This window comes from Sus scrofa, chromosome 1, assembly GCF_054392235.1.
Source record: "Sus scrofa isolate SSC_HxYL_T2T_F1_AM1 chromosome 1, Sscrofa_HxYL_maternal_Yorkshire_Landrace_v2.0, whole genome shotgun sequence".
Taxonomy (NCBI): domain Eukaryota; kingdom Metazoa; phylum Chordata; class Mammalia; order Artiodactyla; family Suidae; genus Sus; species Sus scrofa.
The window spans coordinates 249,035,624-249,062,956 of NC_139383.1; the positions used below are offsets into that span (position 1 = coordinate 249,035,624).

Below are 27,333 nucleotides of genomic sequence, written 5' to 3' on the forward strand. Positions count from 1 at the left end.
GGAACCTCCATATGCTGCGGACGCAGCCCTAGAAAAGACAAAAAGACCGAAAAACAAAACAAAACAAAACAAATTTTCATTGCTTGGAGTTCCCATCGTGGCGCAGTGGAAACGAATCTGACTAGGAACTGTGAGGTTGCAGGTTCGCTCCCTGGCTTCACTCAGTGGATTAAGGATCTGGCATAGCCATGAGCTGTGGTGTAGGTAGCAGATGCAGCTTGGATCTGGCATTGCTGTGGCTGTGGCGTAGGCCAGCGGTTATAGCTCCAATTGGACCCCTAGCCTGGGAACCTCCATATGCTGAGGGTGCGGCCCTTAAAAAAAAAAAAATTGCAGTGCTATTTGCAGCAACATGGATGGAACTAGAGATTCTCATACTAGATGAAGTAGGTCAGAAAGACAAAAACCATATGATATCACTTATTTGTGGAAACTAAAATATGGCAAAGATGAACCTATCTACAGAACAGTGACAGTCTCACTCTATGTCTCTCAGACATAGGGGACAGACTTGTGGTTGCCAAGGGGAAGGAGGAGGGAGTGGGATGGACTGGGAGTTTAGGGTTAAGAGATGCTATTACATTTAGAATGGATACGCAATGAGGTCCTGCTGTATAGCACAGGAACTATATCCAATCACTTGTGATAGAACACGATGGAAGATAATGTGAGAAGAGTGTGTATGTATGTATGACTGGGTCACTCTGCTGAACAGCTGAAATTGATAGAACATTGTAAATCAACTATAATAAAAAATTTTTTAATATAAATTTAGAACTCTGGCATCATTAAAAAAAATTGCAAGATGATGTGACTTCACAATGTCAAGAATATTTGTTTATTGTTAACCCTATATAAGTTAACCCAACAGTATAGATGTTTAGAAGAAAAGCATATAGTGGTTTTATTAGGAGAGGCATGGCAAGTAGCACAATGGAGGAGATGGAGGCTCTTTGTTCTGTATTACCCAGCTCAGAGCTAAAGTATTATCTTTGTGGGCCCCCCAGTGTGAGGAGGACACAGATACATTGGTGTGTGTCTGGCAGTGGTGACCAGGATGAGGCGAGCCCTAGAAACTTTGGTGTGGGAAATAGCTGAGGGGCTGGAAGGAGGTGTTGAGAAGGAGAGGTGCAGATAAATGGAAAGCCAGTATTCTGGCATTTGAAGGCTCAGGGCAGAGGCATTGGTCATGCTCTGTGTGGCCCTGGAGTGCAGAACTGCAACTGTCAGGAAAAATCTGTCCAAGATGAAAAGGTCTCCCTTAGAAGGAATGAGTCATTTCATGTCTCTCTATGGATAAGCAAGCAGAGTCTGCATCAGGCATCAGGGACATGAAGGACAGGAAAGGAAGAACAGGAGAGTGAGGCAAACATAGAAAAAGAGAGACAGGAATAGACAAGGAAGGCAGAGAGGCAGAAGAAACAGTTTTGAGAGATCAGTATGTTACAACAAACACATTTAGGGAATCTGACCTGCCCTGTTCAGGTCTTTGCTAGTGATACCCTGAAACGCCAGCAGATGGAGATATTACCCCAGGAAAGAAGGACTCTGCCTGCCCCTCCTCCTAACCCTCCAATTCCTTATACTTACCAAAAAATTAAGTTTTTCTCCTCTGAAATATAATGCTAAGAGAGAATTTCAGAGGTCTCTGAATTTCCAAACTGTGATAGTCAATTTTATGAGTCAACCTGACTGGCTTCAGGTGCCCAGATTGAAGGGTACTTCCGGATGTGTCTGTGAGGGTGCTTCCAGATGAGATTAACATTTTAATCAGTGGTCTCTCAAGTAGATTGTCTTCCCCAAATTGGGTGGGCATTAGCCAATCAACTGAGGGCCTTAACAGAACACAAAGTGGAGGAAAACAGAATTTGTCCATTTTTTTTTCTTGCCACATCTGTGACCTGAGATCTCATTTTCTCTGGCCCTCAGTCTTGCAGTTGCATGGTCAGCATTCCTTGTTCTCCAGCCTTCAAACTATATCGCCAGCTTTCCTGCCAGTTTACTGATGGCAGATTGTCAAACTGTTCAGCCTCCATAATCCTATGAGCCAATTCCTCATAACAATCAATCTCTTTCTGTGTGTCTCTCTCTGTATCTCTGTTTCTTACTCTCTCTCTGGTTCTGTTTCTCTGGAAAACCCTAATTAATACAGCACCCTTGCAGGGGCCCCAGGCTTGGTGGTTAAAGGTGGGAGCCTGGGAGCTCCCATCATGGCACAGAGGAAACAAATCCGACTAGGAACCATGACGTTGTGGGTTTGATCCCTGGCCTTGCTCAGTGGGTTAAGGATTCGGCGTTGCTATGAGCTGTGGTGTAGGTCAAAGACGCAGCTTGGATTCTGTGTTGCTGTGGCTGTAGGGTAGACTGGCAGCTGTAGCTTTGATTCGAGCCCTAGCCTGGGAACCTCCATATACCGCGGGTACGGCCCTAAAAAAACAAAAAACAGAAAAACAAAAAACCAAAAAACTAAAAACAAAAACGGAGGTAGGAGGTGGGAACCTGAATGGGATAGGAAGGGCCTTCATGTTGGGTGGTGGTGGTGATGGAAGATGTGGTACTTACAGGGCTACTGATCGAATAAGTAAAAAGATGAAGGCTAACTGGAACCAAGTTTCTCACTGTCAAAGAAGGAAGTTACAAATATGGGAGGGAAGAAAGCAGAATGAAACCTTCCCATGCTGGATGGGAATTAGAGGTCACTGTTGACTTATGGTCTCTAATATATACATAGATTTAGAAATAAATTGGGAGTTCCCGCTGTGGTACAGTAGATTGATGATCCAGCTTGTCTCTGTGGCATTGACAGTTCTATCCCCGACCCAGCTCAGTGGCTAAGGATCTGGCATTGCTGCAGCTATGGGATAAGTCACAGATGCAGCTCAGTTTCAAGCTCTGGCCCAGGAAATTCCATATGCTACAGGTGAGGCCCAAAAAAGAAAAAAAGCACTTTTAGTTGTAAAATTGTGTTTAGATACATATATTCACTAATTCAGGCCTGGGAGGAGTGACGTCCCAAAAGCAGACATAGATCCTGGTTTCTAAGTATCATTTCTGACCAGAAGAAACCAGAACTCCTTGGAGAAATGAGTGATTTTGGGCTGGGGCAGGGAAAGTACAAGATGAATTGAAACCGTGGCCAGAGAGCAAGGACATGTTCAAAAAAAATAATGTGAACATGTTAAAAGGACACTAACCAGCTTATGGGGTTCCCACTGGCCCAATCTGGGAAAATTTGGCCATGAAACTAAATGACAGTAGCAGATTCCAATCTACTGAATAAAATAAGAATCCACAAATCCATACTGATATTTGTAAGTAAATAAATGAATAATTGAAAGGTGAACAGGATATTTACTTAGTCTATAGTAAAAAAAAAATTGCCCACAATATACTTATTAATTACAAAGGGAAAAGAATAACTTTACTGTGGAGAAACATGGCTGATTCCACATTAGTTAAGTGATCAAAGTTACTGTAACCTGTGATGGGACAAATCGAATTGTACATCACCTGACATAACACAATGAGAAGAACAGTATCATATTTGTAAAATTTCTGCCAAAGATGCATAACCTGAAGCTAATCACTTGGAAACATTAGAGAAACATTAGACAAACAGATTGAAGGACATTCAAAATAACTGGCCTGTGAACTTTAAAATTCAAAGTCAGAGTAAGAAACTGTTTTTGGTGGAAGGAGACTACAGAGCTATGCCAGCTAAATGCAATATGTGATTCTGGACAAGATCTTCTGTTATAAAGACATTACCAGAAGAGCTGCTGAACTGAAGTGGGAAATGATGAGTATATGGTAGTAATGTAGCAATGTTAATTTCCTGATTTTTATGGCTGTAGTGTAGCCATTTAGGGATCGTTTTTGTCTGTAGGAAATACTATACATGGTCTTCAGGGGTGATGGGGCATCAGGTTGATAACTTACTCTAAAAAGTTCAGGGCCAGAAAATTTCTTTGCACTGTACTTGCAATTTTTCTGTAAGTTGAGATTTGGTAATTAGAAAAGACTTGCTCAGAAAAAGGAGAGCTCAGGTGTTTATCTTTTTTTTTTTTTTTTTTTTTTTTTTTTTTTTGTCTTTTTGCCGTTTCTTGGGCCGCTCCAGTGGCATATGAAGGTTCCCAGGCTAGGGGTCTAATCGGAGTTGTAGCCACCGGCCTACGCCAGAGCCACAGCAACGCGGGATCCGAGCCGCGTCTGCAACCTACATCACAGCTCACGGCAACGCCGGATCCTTAACCCACTGAGCAAGGGCAGGGACCGAACCCGCAACCTCATGGTTCCTAGTCGGATTCGTTAACCACTGCGCCACGAAGGGAACTCCCAGGTGTTAATGTTTTTTAGATCATCTTGGAAGTACGTGCAGGGGGAGGGGAAGTCTCAAAAGAAGGCAATTTGGAAAACACAGATGAGTCAACCTGGTTCTTTCCCTTCAACAGTACCCTCCTTTGACTGAGAAAAACGGGTCCTAGCCTGGGCCCATGCTGAAAGATCTGCTTTAATCCTCCTTTTTGCCTAATAACTCCCCATGCGGTAGGGAGGGTTGAATCCGCGGGGACAAAGGACCATGCCTTCTGGTTCCCCCTTCTTGTCCACCCCAGAAGCTTTGAGTCTGCTGGGCCTCTCCCACTGGTCCATACTCTCAGAGTTGATTGAACCACAGGTGGTACTGTGCCAAGGTCCGAGAAGATGAGGTCATGTTACTGTTTACAGGATTGTGGATCACGTTTGGGCTTAAGGATTGATATCCAGGTGTGTGGATGGAGGTCCTGGAAAGCGGCAGGTCTCCGCCAGTCGCCACATTTAGTTAGCGTGCAAGGATTGCCTATCGAAAAATTCTAAATTTGAACTTGGACTTTCAGGCGTCAGTAAGACTTATTTGCCTCGGTGGTAGAGATAGACCATACCCTACCTAGACTCAGCCGCGAAGAAACCCGTCTATGCGCTAAAGCAAGACCTGAAGGTAGTGTGCTCCCTAGCGGCACACGACCTGTAAAGAGCAGGCCGAGTGCTGGGCCAATCACGTGTTGCGCCTTGCTGCGGAGGAAGGAGCGGGGCATAGGGAGCGCAGAGACCCCGCCTCTCCACGCGGAGGGGCGGGCGAAGAGTGAGAGGGGATGGCCCGCCTCAGAGCTCAGCGAGACAGCGCTTAGGGGCCGGGGCCTGATGGGGGCGGAGCCACGCATCTCTGCGTGCGCAGGGCGGTGCCCGGAGAGGCCACGCCTCTTCCGCCCTGCCTTTTTTTTTTTTTTTTTCCACCCGCGTGTACCTAGCGGACGCAGTTGTCTTAACTCCTGTGCTTGGCGGTAGAAGGGCGAGATGGCGGCGGAGGTGTTGCCGAGTGCAAGGTGGCTGTACTGTGGAGACCCCGAAGAGAGCCAGAGAGCTTTACTGGGTAAGGACTGCGGAGCCGGAGCAGAGCTCCCTGTAACTTCCTCCCTTTCTGTCTCGGTATCTACAGCCCTCGTCTTCCCTTACTGGTCCGTCCCCCTTCTCAGCTGGGCCAAGATCCCTTCCAGGCTCTACTGCTACTTAGGGCTCGGCCAGGGTTCCTCTGTCATCTCACCGCGTTTCTGTCACCACCTTCCCGCTGAATGAGGCCTTACCAGTTACCCCTTCCCAGTACTCTAGACCCGGTCATCTCCTCACCCATCAAGTCTCAAACCTGCTCCATTTACTTTCCTCCATTGGGCAGAATTTTTCTTTATCTTTTTAGGTCTGGTCCAGGCCTCGTCAGTTAGTCCCATTTCCCCTAGTTATTCCCTCCCGTCGAAGCCCCTCTCTCCTCAGGCCTCCCCTTACCTTCCCATCCCCTCCCCATCCTCTTCCCACCTGGATCCGGATCTCCTTAAGCCCTCCTTTGGGGAGTTCCCATCATGGCTCAGTGGTTAACGAATCCGACTAGGAACCATGAGGTTGCGGGTTTGATTCCTGGCCTTGCTCATTGGGTTAAGGATCCGGCGTTGACGTGAGCTGTGGTGGTGGTCGGATCCCGCATTGCTGTGGTTCTGGCGTAGGCCGGTGGCTACAGCTCTGATTAGACCCCTAGCCTGGAAACCTCCATATGCCGCGAATTTGGCCCCAGAAAAGACAAAAAACAAACAAAAAACAAAAAAAAACCTCCTTTGGGCCAGGACCTGGGCCTCTTTGCCATCCCCATTCCTTCAGTCACTCCCTCTCATTGACTGTTTCCTCTGCATCATACTCTCTTGGTCCTTCTGCTCTCATGTCATTCCTGGGCTACAATCTTACAGTCCAGTTCTCCAATGGGAAGCTGCAGAATCCAGGCAACATGCGCTTCACCTTGTACAAGAGCAATGATTCCACAAACCCCAGGAAGAGGAGTCAGCGGATCCTGGTAAGTGCTGCAGTAGCTTGTTTTCTCCACTCTGCAGGCTTCAGGAGGCCCCTTGGGTGTGGAAGGGAGTGAGATGAGAAAAGCAGGGGATAGCAGATTAGCCTTAAAGAACTTTGAGCCCCAGCAGGCTGGTGTGTGGGAGCAGGCTCCATTCAGTTTCACACTTATGGTGAAATGATAGCCCTTTATTCATTTGTTCATTCAGCAACCATCTATTGAACCCCCACTGTGGCTCTGGGCCGTAAGCAGCTAGGGAGACAACTAAGTCAGACATGGCCCCACCCGGAGGGAGCTCATAATCTAGAGCAGCATTTCTCAATCTCAGCACGACTGACCTTCTGACCCAGATAATTCTTTGTTGTGGGGACTGTTCTGCACATCCCTGGTGTTTAGCAGCTTCCCTGGTCTCTACCCACAATATACCTAGCACCTCCTCGTTGTGACAATAGCATGTCAGACATTCCCAGATGTCCCCATAGGGGTATTTCCCTGGTTTGAGAACCACTGATCCAGAGAAGTGAGAACTGGATGTAGGGGACACTTACACATAAGGAGACAAAGTTCAGGATTCCAGGGAGGGAGGGTACAGAGCAGGGCAAAGTGCGCTCTGCTTGCCAGAATGCCTTCTTGTGGCAGGATGCATTGGAGCCCTGAAGGATGGAGGAAGGTTTGACAGCTGAGGCTAATATTCCAAGTGAAGAGGATACCAAGGACAAACATGGGGAAGCAGGAAAACTTGGCTATGATTAAGGAGTATATTAGCCATTTCCATGGTCCTGGGAGCATGTAAGGAACAGTCATGGAAGAGGTGGCAAAGAGGTTCAAGAAGGGGTTAGACTTTGGGGTTGCCTGCAGGATCATTTTGTTGCATGCCTCTACGTGCTCAGCCTCTCTCCCAAGCTCCACCAAGAACTTTCTGGCCTAGCTGGAAGCCAGCAATACCTGGGGCTTCCCTTTCAAAAGTCCTTTTGCTTTTTCCCCAGGGACACCCAAAATTCACTTAAAGATAGTGGAGCTGGATCATCTCAAAGAGACTCTCCCTGTTCTAATCTACTGTGGTTTGGAGTCTAAAGCTTCTGTATCTGAGGTTGCTCAGCTGTGGGAAGTCAAGATATTTATTATCTTTCAGCATTGATTGTAATGGAACTTTCCCCCTCTCCATTTTAGGCAGCTGAAACAGACAGACTTTCCTATGTGGGAAACAATTTTGGGACTGGAGCCCTCAAATGCAACACTCTCTGCAGGTAGGGACAGGGTAAAGGGATTGCGGGGAGTAGAGGGTGGTGGCGGCAGCCCTGGCACTGCTCTTCTCTGCCTTTATTTTAGGGGCAATGGGGGAAATCTAGAGAGGTTTCTCAAGTTTCTGTGTTCCCAGACCCAGTGGCCTTCACACCAGCATGTAGATATTCCTGAAAATGAAAAGTGACTTAGATTTGTTTAATTTCCTAAAAATCTCATTTATTTACAATCTTGATGAGTTTTTTTAACTGAGAGCTAATTGACATATGACATTGGTTTCAGGTGTATAACAATGATTCAATATATGTACATATTGCAAAATGGCAACATGGTAAGTCTAGCTAACATCCATACTTAATTACAAAATTTTTCAACCAGAAGTTTATACTTTTTGATCACCTTCATTAATTTTCACCACATCGTTAACTTATAATAGTCTTTTGTTTTTAAGCATCTTGTTCACAGAAGGCAGCAGTCTTCATTAATTGGAATGTGTGATCAATAGGCCAAAGCTTACTGGAAGTCTGCCTTGGTACTAACTGTAAGAAAAGGATTTGGTGCTGTCCAAGGCGCCAGGATTTCTCTCTGACTCTGGAAAGATTGACTGACTTTGGGCAACTCTGCCCTTTACTGACCTCTAGTCCTCCCTTCAGCACTATAAAGATTTTCCAGCCTGAATGGTCTGTACCTAAGGGGTTGGCATGCAGGCAGTGTCCCTGTGAAAGTATGCATCCCTAAACCACAAACAAGGCCCTTTCAGAGCGCCTCCAGACTGCTCTGACAGAAGTCAGATTAATGTGTATATGCTTGAGGCATTGCTGTGGCTGTGGCGCTGGCCGGCAGCAAAGCTCCGATGAGACCCCTAGCCTGGGAACCACCATATGACGCAGGTGCAGCCCTAGAAAGAGCCAAAAAAAAAAAAAAAGAAAATGTGTATATGCTTGAAACTTTGAACTTTTTATCATCCCTTTAAGAGATTGTCTAGTTTAAACCGATATTCTCATTTTTACCAAGTTTTTACTTGTCTTTGCCTCCCTAGAATTGGTCCGTGCAGGAAATGCTAGTGTAAGTCTACTTCCTTCTAGCCCCAGAGTTTCTCTCTGCAGCAGTGAGCCCAAATGTGATCAGACACCAGAAGCACCTGGTAGCTCCCCCACCCCCACCCCCACCCCCTCATCCCTTCCCTCCTTTCTCTCCCCGTGCAGAGAATTGCTGCTCTAGGGAATTAGTGTTACTCATGAGCAGGTGATGCATTCCTCAGGTGTATGGCGGCAGGAAGAAGGTTGAGAAGTTTTAAGTAGGAAAAGGAGATTGTGTTTATTAACAATACATTTTGAGTAATCCATTGGCACTGGTGCTGTTCCTTCTTTATTCAGGCACTTTGTGGGAATTTTGAACAAGACCTCTGGCCAAATGGAAGTCTATGATGCTGAAATGTTCAACATGCAGCCACTGTTTACAGGTAGGTCCCAGTCAGGAGGGCTCAAAGAAATGCTGAATTAGATTTGCTGGATGAGTTCGTTTTGAGTTTTGATTTGTAAAATAACATTTGTGGCTATTTTTTAAAGTTTTTTTTTCTATTTGAAAAAGTTTTAAGAGTGCTTTTTACTGAGCAAATAATTATTGATGACCTATATGCTCCAGGCATAGGATATAGCAAAAGAGACACAGATCCTATCCTTACGTTGATAGACTGGAGATCCAGAAGTTAATCTTAAAGCAAGTTGAGCAATGATTAAAGCAGATTATTGGAGGGAATGTCTGATACTTTTTCCATCGATGGCCTTTCTTAATTCTTTTTTTTGTGTGTGTGTCTTTTTAGGGCTGCTGCACCCGTGGCATATGGAAGTTCTCAGGCTAGGGGTCGAATCGGAGTTGTAGCCACTGGCCTATGCCACAGCAGTGCCAAATCTGAGCTTCATCTGTGACCCAGACCACAGCTCACGGCAATGCTGGATCCTTAACCCACTGAGTGAGGCCAGGGATTGAACCCCCGTCCCCACAGATACTAATCTCGGGTTCATTACTGCTGAGCCTCGACAGGAACTCCTTAATTCTTTTTTTTTTTTAATTTTAATTTTTAAATTTTTTTGCCTTTTGTAGGGCTGCACCCGTGGCTCATGGAGGTTCCCAGGCTAGGGGTCTAATTGGAGCTGTAGCCGCCGGCCTACACCAGAGCCACAGCAACACAGGATCCGAGCCATGTCTGCATGCAACCTACACCACAGCTCACAGCAACGCCAGATCCTTTTTTTTTTTTTTTTTTTTTTGTCTTTTTTTTTGCTATTTCTTGGGCCACTCCCGAGGCATATGGAGGTTCCCAGGCTAGGGGTCCAATCCGAGCTGTAGCCTCCGGCCTACGCCAGAGCCACAGCAACGCGGGATCCGAGCCGCATCTGCAACCTACACCACAGCTCACGGCAATGCCGGATCGTTAACCACTGAGCAAGGGCAGGGACCGAACCCGCAACCTCATGGTTCCTAGTCGGATTCGTTAACTACTGCGCCACAACGGGAACTCCCCCTTTTTCTTTTAATTTTTTTTTTTTTTTGTCTTTTTGCCATTTCTTGGGCCGCTCCTGCAGCATTTGGAGGTTCCCAGGCTAGGGGTCCCATCGGAGCTGTAGCTGCCAGCCTACGCCAGAGCCACAGTAACGCAGGATCCGAGCCACGACGGGAACTCCTTTAATTCTTAACTGTTCTGGTTGGGGTAGAGGTTTTAGAATCTTTGAGAGATGATAGGAGTTATTTATAGGCTGGACAGTAACTTTCATATTGATGAAAAGTCTCTACACTTTCTAATTTGGGTGGAGAGCCTTTTTTTCTTTGATCTAGTGGGAGAAGTTGCAGTACTACTCTGTTTCAGAATCTTAGAATGTTTAGAGCTAGAGTGGGATCTTTCAAAATGATATAAGAAATGGAGTTCCCGTCGTGGCGCAGTGGAAATGAATCCGACTAGGAACCAGGAGGTTGCGGGTTTGATCCCTGGCCTTGCTCAGTGGGTTAAGGATCCAGCGTTGCCGTGAGCTGTGATGTAGGTTGCAGACACGACTTGGATCCCACATTGCTGTGGCTGTGGCGTAGGCCGGTGGCTACGGTTCCGATTAGACCCCTAGCCTGGCAACCTCCGTATGCCGTGGATGCAGCCCTAAAAAGACAAAAGACAAAAAAAAAAAAAAGGATTAAATTCAGGGGGCTCCTGTTCCCCACAAAGCCATGGTGGGAGAGGATGTAGATAAGGATCATCAGGATCATGATGAATCTGCCTGATACTTTTGGAGGCATTAGTTCTAGTAGCTTTATTCTCTCAAAGCATTTCATAAGGACCAGGACCTACTTCGTGGAAACATATGTAATGTTCAAAAATATACAAAAATTTACATATAATTTTAAAGGTCTTTTGGCATCCCAAAGCCCATCTGTGAATTTCCTAAGGGTTCAGGGTCTCTAGGTTAAGAATTTCCTGCTTTGCAATTATAACTATGTATGAATTATACTTCAAATGCTCTAACTTCCAAGGAATCAAAGAAAACTGTTCATTAATTTGTTGATTAAACACATTTTTGGGAGTTCCTGTTGTGGTTCAGAGGTAAAGTGAGCTGTGGTGTAGGTAACAGTTGTGGCTTGGATCTGGTGTTGCTGTGGCTGTGGTGTAGGCAGGTGGCTACAGCTCTGATTCCACCCCTAGCCTGGGAACTTCCTATGCCGCAGGTGTGGCTCTAAAAAGCAAAAAACCCAAAAAAACACATTTTTGTTTTACACGTAAAAAATTTGTAAATATTGGTTAATTCTAGCCAGCATATGTAAAAAATACACCATTTATTGGGTCCTTACTATGTGTTAGGCACTGTTCTAAGCACTTTTGATGTACTGTCATTTATTTCACATAACAACCCTGTGGGGTAGGTATTCCTTTTTTTTTTTTTTTTTTTTTTATCAGTGACAAAACTGGCATAGAGGTTAACTGACTTTGCCAGGGACATACTGCTGGTATTTATAGGAGAGCTGGGATTTAAATGCAGCCAAGGCCACTTCAGGGCTTGTGCAGCTGTCCACTAGATTATATTGCTCCTTGTATGAACACTGTGGGAGATTAGAGAGCTTTGTGTAAATAATACATACCTCATGCTTGTGCCTGCTTTTAGATTTTTTTTTTCCTATTTTAAAAAAATTTTTTTTATTTTCAGGAGTATAGCATATGATGTGTTTTTTTGTTTGTTTGTTGCAGTTTATATCATCATAAGACATTGAGTCTTAATTCCCTCTGCAGCACAGTAGATCCTTGTTGCTTATCTAATTTATGCATATTAGTTTGTATCTGTTAATACCATACTTCTAATTTGTCCCTCCTCTTGACCCCCCTGGTAACTATAAATTTGTTTTTTATGTTTGTGGGTCTGTTTCTGTTTTGTATATGCACTCATTTGTATTATTTTTTTAGATTCCACATATAAGTGATGTCATACAATATTTGTCTTCTGTCTTATTTCACTAAGCATAGTAGGGAAATGGACTTCAAGTCCATGCATTTTGTTGGAAATGGCAAAATTTCATTCTTGTTTTATCCCTGGGTAATATTCTATTGGAAATGTATATATATGGCTTAACAATTCTTTAACATATGAAAACAAAAATGTGCTTCATCAACAAACTAATGTACAATTTGAAATATATACACAATGGAATATGTGACAATGCTGGATCCTTAGCCCACTGAGCAAGGCCAAGAATTGAACCTGCTTGCTTGTGGACACTATGTCAGGTTCTTAATGTGCTGAGCTACAATGGGAACTCCTTTATTCCTTTTCTGATATTTCATTGTTAGTGTACAGAAATTCAACTGATTTCTGAATGTTAATCTTGTATCCTGCTACTTTGCTGAGTTCATTAATCAGATAAAGTTGTTCTTGTGTGGAGTCTTCAGTGTTGTCTATATCATGACATCTGCATATAGTGACACTTCTACCTCTTCTCTTCTGGTTTGGATACCTTTTATTTCTTTTTATTGTCTGTTGTGGCTAGGACTTCTAATACTGCATTAAAATAAATTGGGCATCCTTATTTTGTTTTTGATTTTAATGGGAAGGCTTTCAGCTTTTCTTTGTTGAGTATTAAAGTGGCTGTGGGTTTGTCATAAGTGGCTTTTATTATGATGAGATATGTTCCCTCTAAACCCACATGAATGCATGTTGAATTTTGTCAAATGCTTTTTCTGTATCTATGGAGATGATCATGTGGTTTTTGACCTTTATTTTGTTAATGTGGTATTTGACCTGCATATGTTGAACCTTCCTTGTGAACGTGGGATGAATCCCACTTGGTTGTGGTGTATGATCTTTTTTATGTGTTTTTGGAATTGGTTGGCTAAAATTTTGTTGAGAATTTTTGCTTTTACAGTCTTCAAAAATACTGACCTATAATTTTCTTTTCTGGTAGTATCTTTGTCTGGTCTTGGTGTTAGGGTGGTGGTGGCTTCATAGAATGTCTTTGGGAGTGTTCCTTCTTCTATCTTTGGAAAAATTTAAGAAGGATGAATGTAAGTTATTTGTATGTTTGATAGAATTTGCCTGTGAAGCCATCTGGTCCTAGACTTTTGTTTTTGGGGAGTTTTAAAAATTGCATATTCAGTTTTATTTCTAGTGATTGGTCTGTTCAAATGATCTATTTCTTCTTGATTTAGTTTTGGTGGGCTGTACATTTCTAGAAAGGTGTCCATTTCTTCTAGGTTTGTCAAATTTTTGTTGGCATATAATCGTTCATATTATTCTCTTATGGGTTGTTTTTTGTTTTTTTGTTTTTTGTATTTCTACAGTATCAGTTGAGATTTCTCCTTTTTCATTTCTTAACTTATTTGGGTTTTCTCTTCTTGGTGAGTCTGGCCAGAGGTTTGTCAATTTTGTCTACTCTTTCAAAAAACTACCTTTCGGTTTTATTGGTTTTTTCCCTAATGTTTTTATCTCTGTTTTATTGATTTTTCTGATCTTTGATTTCCTTACTTCTGCTGACTTTAGGTTTTGTTTGCTCTTTTTCTAAGTCTTTAGGTGGTAGCTTGATTTGAGATTTTTCTTTTCTTTTTTTTTTTTTTTTTTTTGTCTTTTTGCCATTTCTTAGGCCGCTCTCACAGCATATGGAGGTTCCCAGGCTAGGGGTCGAATCAGAGCTGTAGCCACCAGCCTACGCCAGAGCCACAGCAACGTGGGATCTGAGCCATGTCTGCAACCTACACCACAGCTCACGGCAACGCCGGATCCTTAACCCACTGAGCAAGGGCAGGGACTGAACCCGCAACCTCATGGTTCCTAGTCAGATTCGTTAACCACTGCGCCATGACGGGAACTCCTCAGGATATTTTTTAATTTCCTTTTTGATTTCTTTTTTGACCCATTGGTTTTTCAGTAGCATGTTGTTTGGTCTGTTTTTTGTTTTTTTTTTTTTCTCATTTTTTTCCCCCTGTGTTTGAGTTCTAGTTTCATGCCATTGTGGTCATAGAAGATGCTTGAAATAATTTCTATACCCTTAAATTTGTTGAGGTTAGTTTTGTGCCCTAATGTGTGGTCAGTCCTACAGAATGTTCCATGTGCACTTGAAAAGAATGTGTAATCTGTTTTTATTTGTTTGTTTTGTTTTTTTGTATGTGATGTCCCGAAAATATCAGTTAAGTCTGACTGTTCTATTGTGTCATTTAGAATCTATTTTGCCTTATTGATCTTCTGTCTAGAAGGTCTATTCAGTGATGTGAGTGGGGTATTAAAGTCTTCTATTATTATTGTATTCCCATCAATTTCTCCTTTTATGTCTGTATTTGTTGTATGTATTTGGGTGCTCCTGTGTTAGGGGCATATATATCGACAATTATAATACCCTCTTCTTGATGGATCCTTTTATCATTAAATAATGTCCTTCTTTATCTTGCTTTATGGCCTTTGTTTTAAAGTCAGTTTTGTCTGATAGGAGTATTAAAGCTCCTGCTTTCCTGCCATTTCCATTTGCATGAAATATCTTTTTCCATCCATTCACTTACAATTTATATGTTCCTTTGCCCTAAGTTATGTCTCTTGAAGACAGCATATTGTAAGCTATAGGCTGCCATTCTATTCTTTTTAATTAGAGCATTCACTCCATTGACATTTAAAGTAATTATTTTTTTAATGATTTTTATTTTTTCCATTATCGTTGGTTTACAGTGAAGGTAACTATTGATAGGTATTTATTGACATTTTAAACCTTGTTTTCTAATTGACTCTATGTTTCTCCTTTGTTCCTTTTTCTTTTTTTGGTTGGATGATTTCCTATTATTTTATCCTTGTGTCCTCTTCTCTTTGGTTTTTGTGTGTGTGTATTGTTTTTTGATTTGTGGTTGCCCTGTTTTGCCAGTATGTTAAGCCCTTCCTGTATCTCCTTTCTTTAGATTGATAGTCATACAGGCTCAAACACATTCTTAAAAAAAAAAAGTCTAGATTTTCTTACTCTCCTCTCCCACGTTTTATGCTTTAGTGTCCTTTTCCTACATCTTCATGTTTATCCTTCTGCTGTTCCTTGTGTTTATCGTCGCTTTCACAAATGTTTTTTTCTTTTTGATCTGCATTCTGGCTTATTTAAGTGATTATTTTCCAATTGGTCTTCATCCTATATCTTCTTTACTATTTATAGGAGACCTTTCACTATTTCTTTTAGAATGAGTTTAGTGTTGTATTATTTTAGTGTTTTTTTTTTTTGCATTTTAGGGCCACACTTGTGGCATATGGAGGTTCCCAGGCTAGGGGTTGAATCAGAGCTATCACTGCTGGCCACAGCCACAGCCACACAGGATCCCAGCTGCATCTGTGACCTATACCACAGCTCATGGTAGCGCCAGATCCTTAACCCACTGAGTAAGGCCAGGGATTGAATCCAAAACCTCATGGTTACTAGTTGGATTCATTCCACTGCACCACAGCGGGAACTCCTCAGCATTTTTATTACCATCTTTGGAATTTGGGGTCTGATAGATTGGTTAACCATGTTTCACTGTTTGTTCTTTTAGGGGTGTTTCTATTGCTCTTTTAATTAAGAGCAGTTCCTTTGCCTTTTCATTTTACTTGCTTTCTCTGTTTCTCAGAATTTGGGAGAACCAGTTAACTATTGTGGTTTTGAAGGAGTGTTGTTATGTGGGGATGTCTTGAGGTAGGCTGTATGTGTCCAGTGTCTTAAGTGCGAGGGTTCATTTTGATATGAACACCAGTCACGTTTTCTTCAGGGCATGGTGGCTGCTGTCACCTTGATGGGTGTGGTTGGTGTTGGGGGATCTCAAGTCCGTTGAGGATGTGAGGTGACTTTCTGGCCCATGGGTATTGCTGCCCTGTCAGGGGTGGGGTTTGCTTCCCAGTTGCTAGACCGGGTCTTTTTCTGGAGGTTGGTTGGCCCAGATCTCATTGTGCACAGTGAGTGGTGTTTGCCGGGTGTTTGCCCCATTTGGATTGGGGAGTGTGGCGGCAAGGCAGCAGCTGCCAGTGCAAAGCTCTGTCTGCCCTGATTGTTGGCAAGGGAGCATGTGCACACTCTTCATGAGTAGAGTCTGGGCCTCTCCAGCCCGTCTGTCTGTCCCAGCAGCCAAGGTGGGGCTTGTCTCCTCCACGCAGGACCCCAGGCCGGAGACACCCAGCCTGAGGCTCCACCTGCTAGCTCCCCAGGGCCAGGGTCTGCCCACGTAGACCTCTTTCTTTCTTTTTTTTTTTTTTTGTCTTTTGCCATTTGTTGGGCAGCTCCTGCGGCATATGGAGGTTCCCAGGCTAGGGGTCTAATCGGAGCTGTGACACCAACCTATGCCAGAGCCACAGCAACGTGGGATCCGAGCCGCATCTGCGACCTACACGACAGCTCACGGCAACGCCGGATCGTTAACCCACTGAGCGAGGGCAGGGACCGAACCCGCAACCTCATGGTTCCTAGTCGGATTCGTTAACCACTGCGCCACGACGGGAACTCCCCTCTTTCTTTCACATCCCTCTCAGGCTGGAGGTCCTGACCCTTAGCCTTTTTTGGCCCTTCCTGGTTACGTGGAAGTCTTTCTTCCAGCTTTGGTTGTACAGGAATTTCTCTGCTAATTTCCAGTTAGTTTTCTGTGAGAATTGTTCCACATATAGATATGTTTTTGATGTGTTTGTAGGGAGAGATGAGCTCCACCTCCTCCTACTCCGCCCTCTCGTTCTCTCCTCCTTAGGTCTTTTTTTTTCTTTTTTCTTTTCCTTTTTTGCCTTTTAGGGCTGCACCCACCACATATGGAAGTTCCCAGGCTAGGGGTTGATTCTGAGCTGCAGCTGCTGGCCTACACCACAGCCATGCCATATCTAAGCTGCATCTGCGACCTACACCACAGCTCATGGCAATGCTGGATTCTTAAGCCATTGATCGAGGCCAGGGATCGAACCCACATGCTCATTGATCCTAGTCAGGTTCGTTAACCCCTGAGCCACGAAGGGAACTCCCTCCTTAGGTCTTTTACAAGGAGGGCAAAACCATCTACTGAAAAGAATGAGGACTTGGCTTTAATCCCAGTGAACTGACCTGGGGCAAGTCATTTCCCTTGGAGCCCTCATTTTTCCTTATTTGTAAAATGAAGAGCTTGGACCAAATGACCCCTTCACTTGACTCCTTGATTGATGCTTCACATTCTCTACCTCTGTACTAAAGCCTCATCCTAACGTGTTCCCAGTACACCCTCCTGCTGTGGTCCAGCGAGTCCTGTAGCAAGGAAAGCTGTCTTTCTTAAATTAACTGTTAAACAGATTTAATGAAACACTATTATCTGTAGGCCTTACGGTTTGTTTTTGTTTTCTTTCTGTTTTTATTTTGTGTTTTGTAGACGAATCAGTTGAGAGTGAGTCAACACTGGAGAGTCAGGCCAAATCTTTTAGAGAAAAGGTAAGTGTGAAAAAACCAAGACGTGAGACCTAACATGGGTTCCTTCCAGGCCTGGGGTTTCTCCATCAGTAAAATGAGCTGGTTGGAGACAAGGGTCTCCCTGGCTGCTCCCGGCTCATTCAGTCTGTGGTTCTCTGAACAGTTCCTACCTGCAGAGGCCTCCTCTCTGGGGCAGCTGTAATTAGTGCTGGCATGTGGAACCAGTTCTCTGGGCTCGTCCTGTAGCATTAACACTTGTTCTCAGGATTTAGTCCAAATTTTAGAGAATATTGGTTGTAGCCTAGAAACTTCACGTCAAGACAGAAGTAAACTCGGATTTTCAGTGTAGAAGGTTCCTACAAAGCTTAGTTTAGCCCAGGAGGGCAAACTGACTGAATCTTCAGTGCTGCCACCGAGAAGGGCTGTGAGGCTGTCTTCAGGCTCAGAGCCAGAGTGAGCTCTCTGTTAGCATTGTCTGTACTTGGGTTAGGTAAGCCATGTGGCCCAGACCTACCAACCCTAATTCCAGTCAAGTTTTTCCTTTTACAGGTAGAGACACTGTTGCTTCATAGATAGCTTATCGCAGTTTACAAAGCAAGTGCTTCAAATCTCTTAATATCATTTGGTTCTCACAACAAACCTTTGAGGTAGTTAGAGATGAGTTAGCCCAATTTATAGGTGAGGTTTTAATGGCTCAGAGAGGCCAAGAGTTTCCCTGCAGTCACGCAGCTGGAGTCGCAGTTCTCAGGCGATCCGCAGTGACAGAGTTGTCTTTGGCACAGATGGATTCGTGCATTGAAGCCTTTGGTACCACCAAACAGAAGCGGGCTCTGAACTCCAGGAGAATGAACAAAGTCGGCAGTGAATCTTTGAATCGTGCAGTGGCTAAAGCTGCAGAGGATATTATTGATTCAAAGGGAGTGACTGGTAAGCAGCTGGAAGTTGGGGTAAGAGGCTGCTTGTATAACCAGCTTTCCCTTCTGTTGAGATCTACTGCCCACCCCACAGATGGAAACGATGGGAGTAGGGCTGGATTCCTTGTTTTTTTTTTTTTTTTTGTCTGTTGTACAGACCTAATTTAAAGTTTTCCAAATGATCAGCCAGTTGTCTCTCCTACTGTACTGTAAATATTTAGTAGCATACCTTTCTCTCCCGACTCTACTGCAAGTCCCTTGTGGGGACCATGCTGTATCCACCTTCCTTGCTTTGTGTTACGGGTAGACATGATAGTCTGGAGGCCATCAGCCTGGCGGGGAGGTTGGGCCACATTGGCGGACGTGTTCAGATGAGAAGTTCTGGGCTAATGATGATCTCGAGCACATGGGTTGCAAAGAACATTGAGGAAGTGGAAGCCAAGCAGGGAGACGCTGACACTGGCTCTTCCTTTGTTGAACAGCCCTAGTCAGTGATGCCATCCACAGTGATTTGCAAGATGACTCTCTCTACCTCCCTCCCTGCCATGCCGACGCAGCCAAGCCTGAAGACGTGTATAAATTTGAAGACCGTATCCTTCTTGCGGGGGAAAAGTGCCGCCTCGTTTCCAAGTGGGGATCTGCACAGAGGAGTGGCATGGCTGGACTCTCTGAGGGTGTCCATGGTCCTGCAATGCTCCCGGAAGCTATCCCCAAACCCTTGTGGTTGCCCCAGTGCCGTTGCTGGGACGTCCTCACCAGCTGAAGGATCTGCTGTAGCACCAACCTCTTACTTAGCCTTTGAGATTCAAACCCATCCCTCAGCACAAAGCAGAATGCCCCCAGCTCAGCTCTGTGGGAAGGTCATTTTCTGTGAGGAGTCAAAATACAACTTTTAAGTTGGCCAGTGCTGAAAGTCCGGGGCAGACTGGTTTTGTAAATAGAAGGGTTGGAACGTAGAGTTTCCACACTTGTGGTTGTAGTTGGATGGAAAATGCCCTCAGTGGATCTGTGATAAGAGAAGGCAGAAAAGCCCAGACAGGGAATGAGTATTAGGGAGCACTGAGTCCCTGAGCTCTGCCCAGATATACGGTGTGATCGTTCCCTCTCTGAGCCTCAGTTTGCCAATTTCTTTTCTTTCTTTCTTTTTTTTTTTTTTTTTTTTTTTTTGTCTTTTGCCTTTTCTAGGACTGCCCCCTCGGCATATGGAGGTTCCCAGGCTAGGGGTCTAATTGGAGCTGCAGCCCGCCGGCCTACACCAGAGCCACAGCAACGCGGGATCCGAGCCGTGTGTACGACCTACACCACAGCTCATGGCAACGCCAGATCCTTAACCCACTGAGCAAGGGCAGGGATTGAACCCGCAACTTCATGGCTCCTAGTCGGATTCATTAACCACTTCGCCACAACGGGAACTCCCCATGTTCGCCAATTTCTAAATAGGCCACTACAAGATGATCTAGCTAGTTGGATGTTTCCATCTCGGTCAGGTTGTTTTCTTGACCTATAACTGGTTCTTTCCCCTGCGGAGTATGACGCTCTTCAGAGCCCGTCTGAAGCTTTCAGGAACGTCACATCAGAACAAATACTGAAGATGATCGAAGAGAACAGGTACCCCACTTGGGTGGCTGGAGTGTCTGGGGAGTGATCTTGGGACACAACAGTAGTCAGACATGAAGCGGACCTTGGGTGTCGGTCAGTAAGGATGTATGCCTGTTCAGCATTTGAACACAAACGAGCCTGAATGTTTGGGCTTCCGGGCCTATTGTCGGTGTTCAAGGGGTGAGCTGCTTCGGTGTGGCTGGGCAGAGGGTGGTAAGGCTTGTAGCCTGGGTCTGGGTACTGGAGCTGACCTGTGTCCCTCCCCTAGTGTCATGCTGATGCAAATTGTTACAGGAGAGGCCCAGGTGCTGGCTTGGGAATAGGTGCCTGCAGAAGGGATGGTACATCTGTGGTGATGTGTTGCGTGAGCTTTTCTAAAGTTAAATTAGTGTATTTTAGGAGTTCCCGTCATGGCGCAGTGGTTAACGAATCCGACTAGGAACCATGAGGTTGTGGGTTCGGTCCCTGCCCTTGCTCAGTGGGTTAGGATCCGGCATTGCCGTGAGCTGTGGTGTAGGTTGCAGACGTGGCTCGGATCCCACGTTGCTGTGGCTCTGGCGTAGGCCAGTGGCTACAGCTCCGATTAGACCCCTAGCCTGGAAACCTCCATATGCCACTGGAGCGGCCCAAGAAATAGCAAAAAAGACCAAAAAAAAAAAAAAAAAAAATAGTGTATTTTAAATAATTCAGAGATTATTTCCTTTCCTTCCCCTATTTTTGGCCTTTAAAGTAGCTTTTCTTGGGAGTTCCTTGGTGGCCTAGCAATTAAGGATTTGGCGTTGTCCCTGCTATGGCTCGGGTTAAGTCCCTGGCCTGGGAACCTCTACATGCCATGGGCATGGCCAAACCCCCCTCCCCCTAGCTTTTCTTTTATGATGATAGTGGCGGGTTTTTTAACTCAAATTTTCTTTCTGTAATTTCATCTTGAGGAAATAAAAAGTTGTCAGCCCTAGATTGGTTGCCCAGATTTTGGGGAATTTTGGTCAGTGAATCCAAAGTCTAGAAAAATACATTTTTTCCTTCTCTCCAAAGATCCATTGCCAAACAAGAGCTCATTACTGGTTCTTTATTGTCTTAATGTGATTGAGGCACAGGGGCAGGTGAGGGAAAGAGTTCTGGGTTGGAAGTCTGGGAAACTGAATCCCCAAGCTCTGCCCGATGGACTAGGTGATCTTCCCCTCTCTGAGCCTGTTTTCCTCTCTGTAAAATGAGGCTGATATGAGACAGTTTTTTTGTTTTGTTTTTGTTTTGTTTTTTTTTGCAATTTTTTTGTCTCTTTCGGGCTGTACCTACAACATATGGAGGTTCCAGGCTAGGGGTCAAATTAGAGCTGTAGCTCCAGCCTATGCCACAGCAATGTGGGATCCCAGCCGAGTCTGCAACCTACATCATAGCTCACGGCAACGCTGGATCCTTAACCCACTGAGCGAGGCCAGGGATTGAACCCACGTCCTCATGGATGCTAGTCGGGTTCCTTAACTGCTGAGCCACGACGGGAACACCATATTTTTTTTTAGTTTTGTTTAGGGCCGCACCCAAGGCACATGGAACTCCCCGGGATAGGGGTTGTATTGGAGCTGCAGCTGGCAGCCACAGCCACAGCAGTGCCAGATCCTTAACCCACCGAGCAAGGCCAGGGATCAAACTTGCATCCTCATGGATACTAGTCAGATTCCTTACCACTGAGCCACAGCGGGAACTCCATGAGATGATTTTGAAGGGCCTTTTTTTGCTGTGAGTCCAAGATCCTGATAGTGGTAGAACAGTACATAAAAATAATAGCCAGCATCAACTGAGCTCTTATGTGTGCCAAGCATTGTTTAATTTAATCCACAAAAATCCACGGGATGAGGGTACTATCATTGGCCTTAAGTTACAGAAGAAACCAAGGCACCGAGATGTTCAGAAACTTGCTCAAGGCACTGCATGGCGGAGGAGGGATTCAGGAGTCACCCAAGTAGTTGAGAGCCAGTGCTCCAGACTGCCACATGCAGATTGGAAAGATGACGGCCCACCGCCAGTGCAGTTTTAATGGAAACAGCCTCAGTCATTCATTTATGTGTTACCGATGGCTGCCTTTGTACTACCGTGGGGGTGACCATATCGCCCCCAAAATGTAAAGTACCTACTATCTGGACCTTTACTGTCCCTGCACTGAATCATGCTCCTCCTCGTCTAAGGAGCTGGTGGGATGGATGGCCCTCGCTCAGTTGCTGACTGTGTGTGTGTACTCACGAGGTGTGAGATGTGCCTGCTGTTTTCATTGTGAAGGAGTGAATGGCTCCTGACAGAGCCAGTTTCACGTGTTCTCCTTTTCCCTCCCTTGTTGCAGTCACTGCTCCTTTGTCATTGAAGCGCTGAAGTCTTTGCCATCAAATCAGGAGAGCCGAGACCGCCAGGCCCGGTGCATCTGGTTTCTGGACACCCTCATCAAGTTTCGGGCACAGAAAGTGATTAAGCGGAAAAGTAAGTCCAACATAGACTTTTTATTCTAGTTATTTCCAGTCTGTTACTTGTCTATAATTCTTAGATCAGCTCTAGTGAGAGAAGAAAATGGACATGTCTGTCCAGGTCTTTATTTTTTATTTTATTTTTTTAGGGCCACACCCATGGCATATGGAAGTTCCTAGGCTAGGGATTGAATCGGAGCTACCATCACCCGCTCACACCACAGCCCCAGCAACATGGGATCCAGGCCACATCTGTGACCTACACCGCAGCTCACTGCAACACCGGGTCCTTCACCCTCTGAATGAGACTAGGGATTGAACCCGCGTCCTCATAGATACTTACCAGTTTCGTTACTGCTGAGCCACAACAGGAACTCCCAGGTCTTTATTGTTAACTGTGTAACAGTCCTGTTGGTACTGCTGATGTGACGTACTGAGAGAACCCGCCAAGGGCCCCCCTCATGTGAAGATAGGGTTGGATTATACGATTGCTCAGAGCTCACAGTCAGTACTTCTGTTCCGCGTTAGGCAAAGTTGAATATCCAGTCAGATCAAATGACCGTCTTAGGGATAGTTGGACAAACATAGTTGTATGGGGAGAACAATTGGCCTTAGTCATGAAGGCTTGTGGCCGCTGTTGTGTCAGCTTATTTCTGACTGGGAGAGGGGTCAGTTTCTGCTGGTAAGCTGTGTCGCCTGTAGCTAGGGTGTGGGTGGCTGCCATACACTCACATCTACCCAGAGTTGGGAACCCAGAGGGAGCCCTTGGTTTTAAGCATAAGGTGTATGTAGTCGTGTTCCTGTGATTGGGCGCCTGGAGTCTATACAGACGCACCTGCTTCTATTGTGCTTCACTTTATCATGTTCTGTACATACTGTGTTTTTTACAGATGGAAGGTTTGTGGCAACCTTGTGTTGGGCAAGTCTTTTGGGGCCATTTTTCCAACAGTACTTATTTGCTTACTTTGTATCTTTGTGTCACATTTCAGTAATTTTCACAATATTTTGAACTTTTACATTATTATATTATGATAGTCTGTGACCAGTGATCTTTTTTTTTTTTTTTTTTTTTGTCTTTTTTGCCTTTTCTTGGGCCGCTCCCATGGCATATGGAGGTTCCCAGGCTAGGGGTGGAATCGGAGCTGTAGCCACCAGCCTACGCCAGAGCCACAGCAATGTGGGATCCGAGCCGTGTCTGCAACCTACACCACAGCTCGCAGCAACACTGGATCCTTAACCCACTGAACAAGGCCAAGGATCGAACCTGCAACCTCATGGTTCCTAGTCGGATTTGTTAACCACTGAGCCATGACGGGAACTCCATGACCAGTGATCTTTGATGTCACTGCTGACTTGCTGAAGGCTCAAATGATGGGTAGCATTTTTTAGCAGTATTCTTTTTTTTTCTTATTTGGCCACCCTGTGGCATATGGAGTTCTGGATCAGATGCAAGCTGTAGTTGCCATCTAAGCCGCAGCTGTGGCAATGCTGGATCCTTAACCCACTGTGCTGGTCTGGGGATTGAACCTGAGTCCCATGCTCCAGAGATGCTGCTGATCCCCTTATGCCACACCAGGTTACTGTTTTTTGTGTGTGTGGGTTTTTTTTGCTTTTTAGGGCCACATCTGTGGCATATGGAAATTCCTAGGCTAGGGCTCAAATCAGAGCTACAGCTGCTGGCCTATGCCACAGCCACAGCAACATCAGATCTGAGCCGAGTCTGTGACCTACACCACAGCTCATGGCAGTGCTGGATTCTTAACCTACCGAGCGAGGCCAGGGATAGAACCTGCAACCTCATGGTTCCCAGTCGGATTTGTTTGTGCTGCACCATGACTGGAACTCCCTGTTTTGCTTTCTAATGTCTTTTGAATTCTGTGTCTTTAGGCCTCATTGGAGCCTATTTTTCTTTTTTCTCGCTGTCCCATCATGAATATCTCTTGCGCACGTATGTTCTGCAGGTGGAAGCACGCCTGAGCACACTTTGATTTGAAAGGGCTATTGTGTTTCATGGTCCCCTTCTCTTCCTCCATGCTCCTGTTCACTCCAGTGGCCCAACTGCTGTCCTCTTCTCCCAGCTCACAGGTGAGGTGTGGCCTGAGAGTTTGAAAAGAAAATGATCCAGCTCCACTTTGTCTTGTAGGTGCCCTGGGACCTGGCATTCCCCATGTCATCAGCACCAAACTGCTGAAGCACTTTACCTGCTTGACCTACAACAATGGCAGGTCAGGGGCCTTGATTTCTTGGCTTCTGCCTGTAAAGGCGGAAGGAGGGGGGAGGGTGCTGAGAGGGGGAACTCCGGGCTTGGACTGCAGTCGATGTCCACAGAGACACTGCTGAAGAGGACACTGCCACTCGAGGGGATCTTGGGGTCAAGTGAGTTTAGGCAACCTCTGGGAGAGGTTGACATTAAAGGCTCTGGGAAGTGCTGCAACAGAGATTCACATCACCCACTTCTTATTTTATTTTATTTTATTTTTTTATTTTATTTTGTTTATTTATTTTTTTTATTTTTTGTCTTTTTGCCATTTCTTGGGCTGCTCCCGCGGCATATGGAGGTTCCTAGGCTAGGGGTCTAATTGGAGCTGTAGCCGCCGGCCTACCTCACAGCCACAGCAATGCCAGATCTGAGCCGCGTCTGCGACCTATACCACAGCTCACGGCAACACCAGATCCTTAACCCACTGAGCAAGGGCAGGGACCGAACCTGCAACCTCATGGTTCCTAGTCGGATTTGTTAACCACTGCGCCATGACGGGAACTCCCCACATCACCCACTTCTTAAATGGACCCCTTTCTGATGTCCACAGTTCTGTGGAGGGGCAGTGTTGCAAGAAAGGGCAGGCCAGCGTGATGACCTTGGGGAGAGAACCCCAAGCAGCGCACCCGGGCTTCGTTCCTAGCCTTTACTTGAGTGTATTTGATGCTCTGAGTGTGCTTGAAAGAATCGCCAGCAACTCAGTTTGGGCTACCTTTTCCCAGCAGCCCTGCTGAGCAGGCTGGGAAGACAAGGTGGGTCCTCACCAGCACAAGGCTCTAGTTGTGCCTGGGGAGGGTGTGGGTGCGGCTTTCTCTGCAGATTTGGATAAATTATCTTAGAGTTGAATTTTGTCTCTCTCACTGCTACTGATTTGCAGTTTGCGGAATGTAATTTCGGACTCTATGAAGGCAAAAATCACCGCCTATGTGATCATACTCGCCTTGCACATAAATGACTTCCAGATTGACCTGACGATGTTACAGAGGGACTTGAAGCTCAGTGAGAAAAGGTGAGCACGACACAAGCCAAAGCTCCCTTAGGGCACCCGATGTAGTTCTGGTTCTGCCGGAAAGCATGAGGCACTGTCAAGGGACCTGGGAATAATGATTAGAGGATGGGCACCCAGCCATTACCGCGTGCCTTTGCTGGCTAGCTAGGCCTAATGTTCAATCTGTCATAAGATTGCTGTGATTTCCCTAAGAAACAATGGAAGAGTCTTCGGTTCAGAGAAGTCAGTGACTTTCCCAGGATCACACAGCCAAGAAGGGGAATAGTCGGGCTTCAAACCTGAACCTTCCATCCCTAAGTAACCAAGGAGCCTCCAGTCTCCAAATTGCTATTACTGGGAAAAGGGATTCTGTATGGACCCAAGGCCCGTAACCTGGGGTTGGAAGTCATGTAAGAGAACCCAATTTCAGCTTAGCAAAAAGAACTTTCTCAGAGTCAGATGGAAGGGGCTGCCAGGGAAGGTGTTCAAGGCAAAGTAGAACTGTGGTTGGGCAGGGATGCCCCTTTTGGGCTTTTCTGACCAGACTGGAAGGGTTGGCAGAGGGGACCTTTCAGCCTTTTGTAGCCTTGCTAGAAGGGGTTCAGACTGCGTAGGGAGCAGAACCTCCCAGGATGCTGAAAGTGGGGTGTGTTGGCCTTTGTCGCTGATTCAGGGGCATCTGACCTCCAAAGACTGAGGGTGTTCCAGGAGAGCCTAGGAGAACACCCTTATCTGGATTTTTTCCAGCAGTTCACAGGGTGTTTATTCTGAGGGCTTTCTCACGGGTAGTGAGGCTGAGCACATAAGAGAAAGTGAATCCTGGACCCTGTTCAGTTCTCACAAACAGGCCCAGACCTCATTATAGGAAGTAAACAGTTATCAACAGGATCTAGATAACCTGGTGTGCCATCACCTATACAGATATTTTCTAAAGGCAACACATGGAATTGGGAGTCTGATGGCTCTGGGGGGATCTTGTCTGCCTCAGCTGGGAGCTTTGCTCCTTGTGGCCACCTCAGGGATTCTGTCCTTGGGGCCTGAAGCACAAATGTGCCGCTCCCTCCTGCCAAGCCTCCCTGAGCAGTCCCGCTGGGGAGACTCTACATGTTTTATGTATTTGTCCTTTAGGATGATGGAGATAGCCAAAGCCATGAGGCTGAAGATCTCTAAAAGGAAGGTTTCTCTGGCAGCGGGCAGGGAGGAGGATCACAAACTGGGCACTCTGTCCATCCCACTGCCTCCAGCCCAGACCTCGGACCGTCAGTCAAAGCGGAAGAGGATCTCCTAGAGGTGTGCTTTCCAGATGGACCATTTTGGCCACATCATAGCCACTCCTTCTGTTCATTTGCTTTTTTATTTTTATGAAAGAGGAAAAAGGAAGCCTTGCCCTGGCACAGGTACAAAGCCAGAAGCCAGCATCTCCGTCGTGCTGGTCTTAAGAAGAAACTGAAAGCGGTGGCCCTGCTGGACTCCATCTCCCTCCTTTGGTGTTGCCGTGATTGTAAATGGCAGGTGGTTCCCGTGTGGGGTGTGGGAGGGTGGGGTCTGCGGAAGCTGGAGGAGAAAGATCTCACAGGCTGAGCCTTGGGCCACATCTAGTGGATAAAGGTTAATAAAAAGAAATGTGAAGTGCT

General features: G+C 45.6%; 1 protein-coding gene across 1 annotated transcript; it reads left to right on the forward strand.

The window, feature by feature from the left end:
- The first annotated feature begins 5,262 nt into the window (after positions 1–5,262).
- On the forward strand, positions 5,263–27,332 carry POLR1E (RNA polymerase I subunit E). Its single transcript, XM_021066147.2, has 12 exons — positions 5,263–5,407; positions 6,267–6,370; positions 7,538–7,614; positions 8,986–9,071; positions 17,451–17,509; positions 18,271–18,415; positions 18,885–18,992; positions 19,914–20,010; positions 22,334–22,467; positions 24,595–24,676; positions 25,589–25,720; positions 26,828–27,332. Exons 1-12 carry the CDS (start codon positions 5,332–5,334, stop codon positions 26,985–26,987), a joined length of 1,260 nt encoding a protein of 419 aa, XP_020921806.1. The 5' UTR covers positions 5,263–5,331; the 3' UTR covers positions 26,988–27,332.
- The last annotated feature ends 1 nt before the right edge of the window (position 27,333 follows it).

Excerpts from the sequence above, each read along its gene's own strand:
- POLR1E (XM_021066147.2), top strand. The coding sequence starts at position 5,332 with ATGGCGGCGGAGGTGTTGCCGAGTGCAAGGTGGCTGTACTGTGGAGAC. Across the intron at positions 18,993-19,913 it reads CGTGTATAAATTTGAAGACC|TTCTTTCCCCTGCGGAGTAT; the intron begins GTATCCTTCTTG and ends ACCTATAACTGG. Across the intron at positions 25,721-26,827 it reads TTGAAGCTCAGTGAGAAAAG|GATGATGGAGATAGCCAAAG; the intron begins GTGAGCACGACA and ends TTTGTCCTTTAG.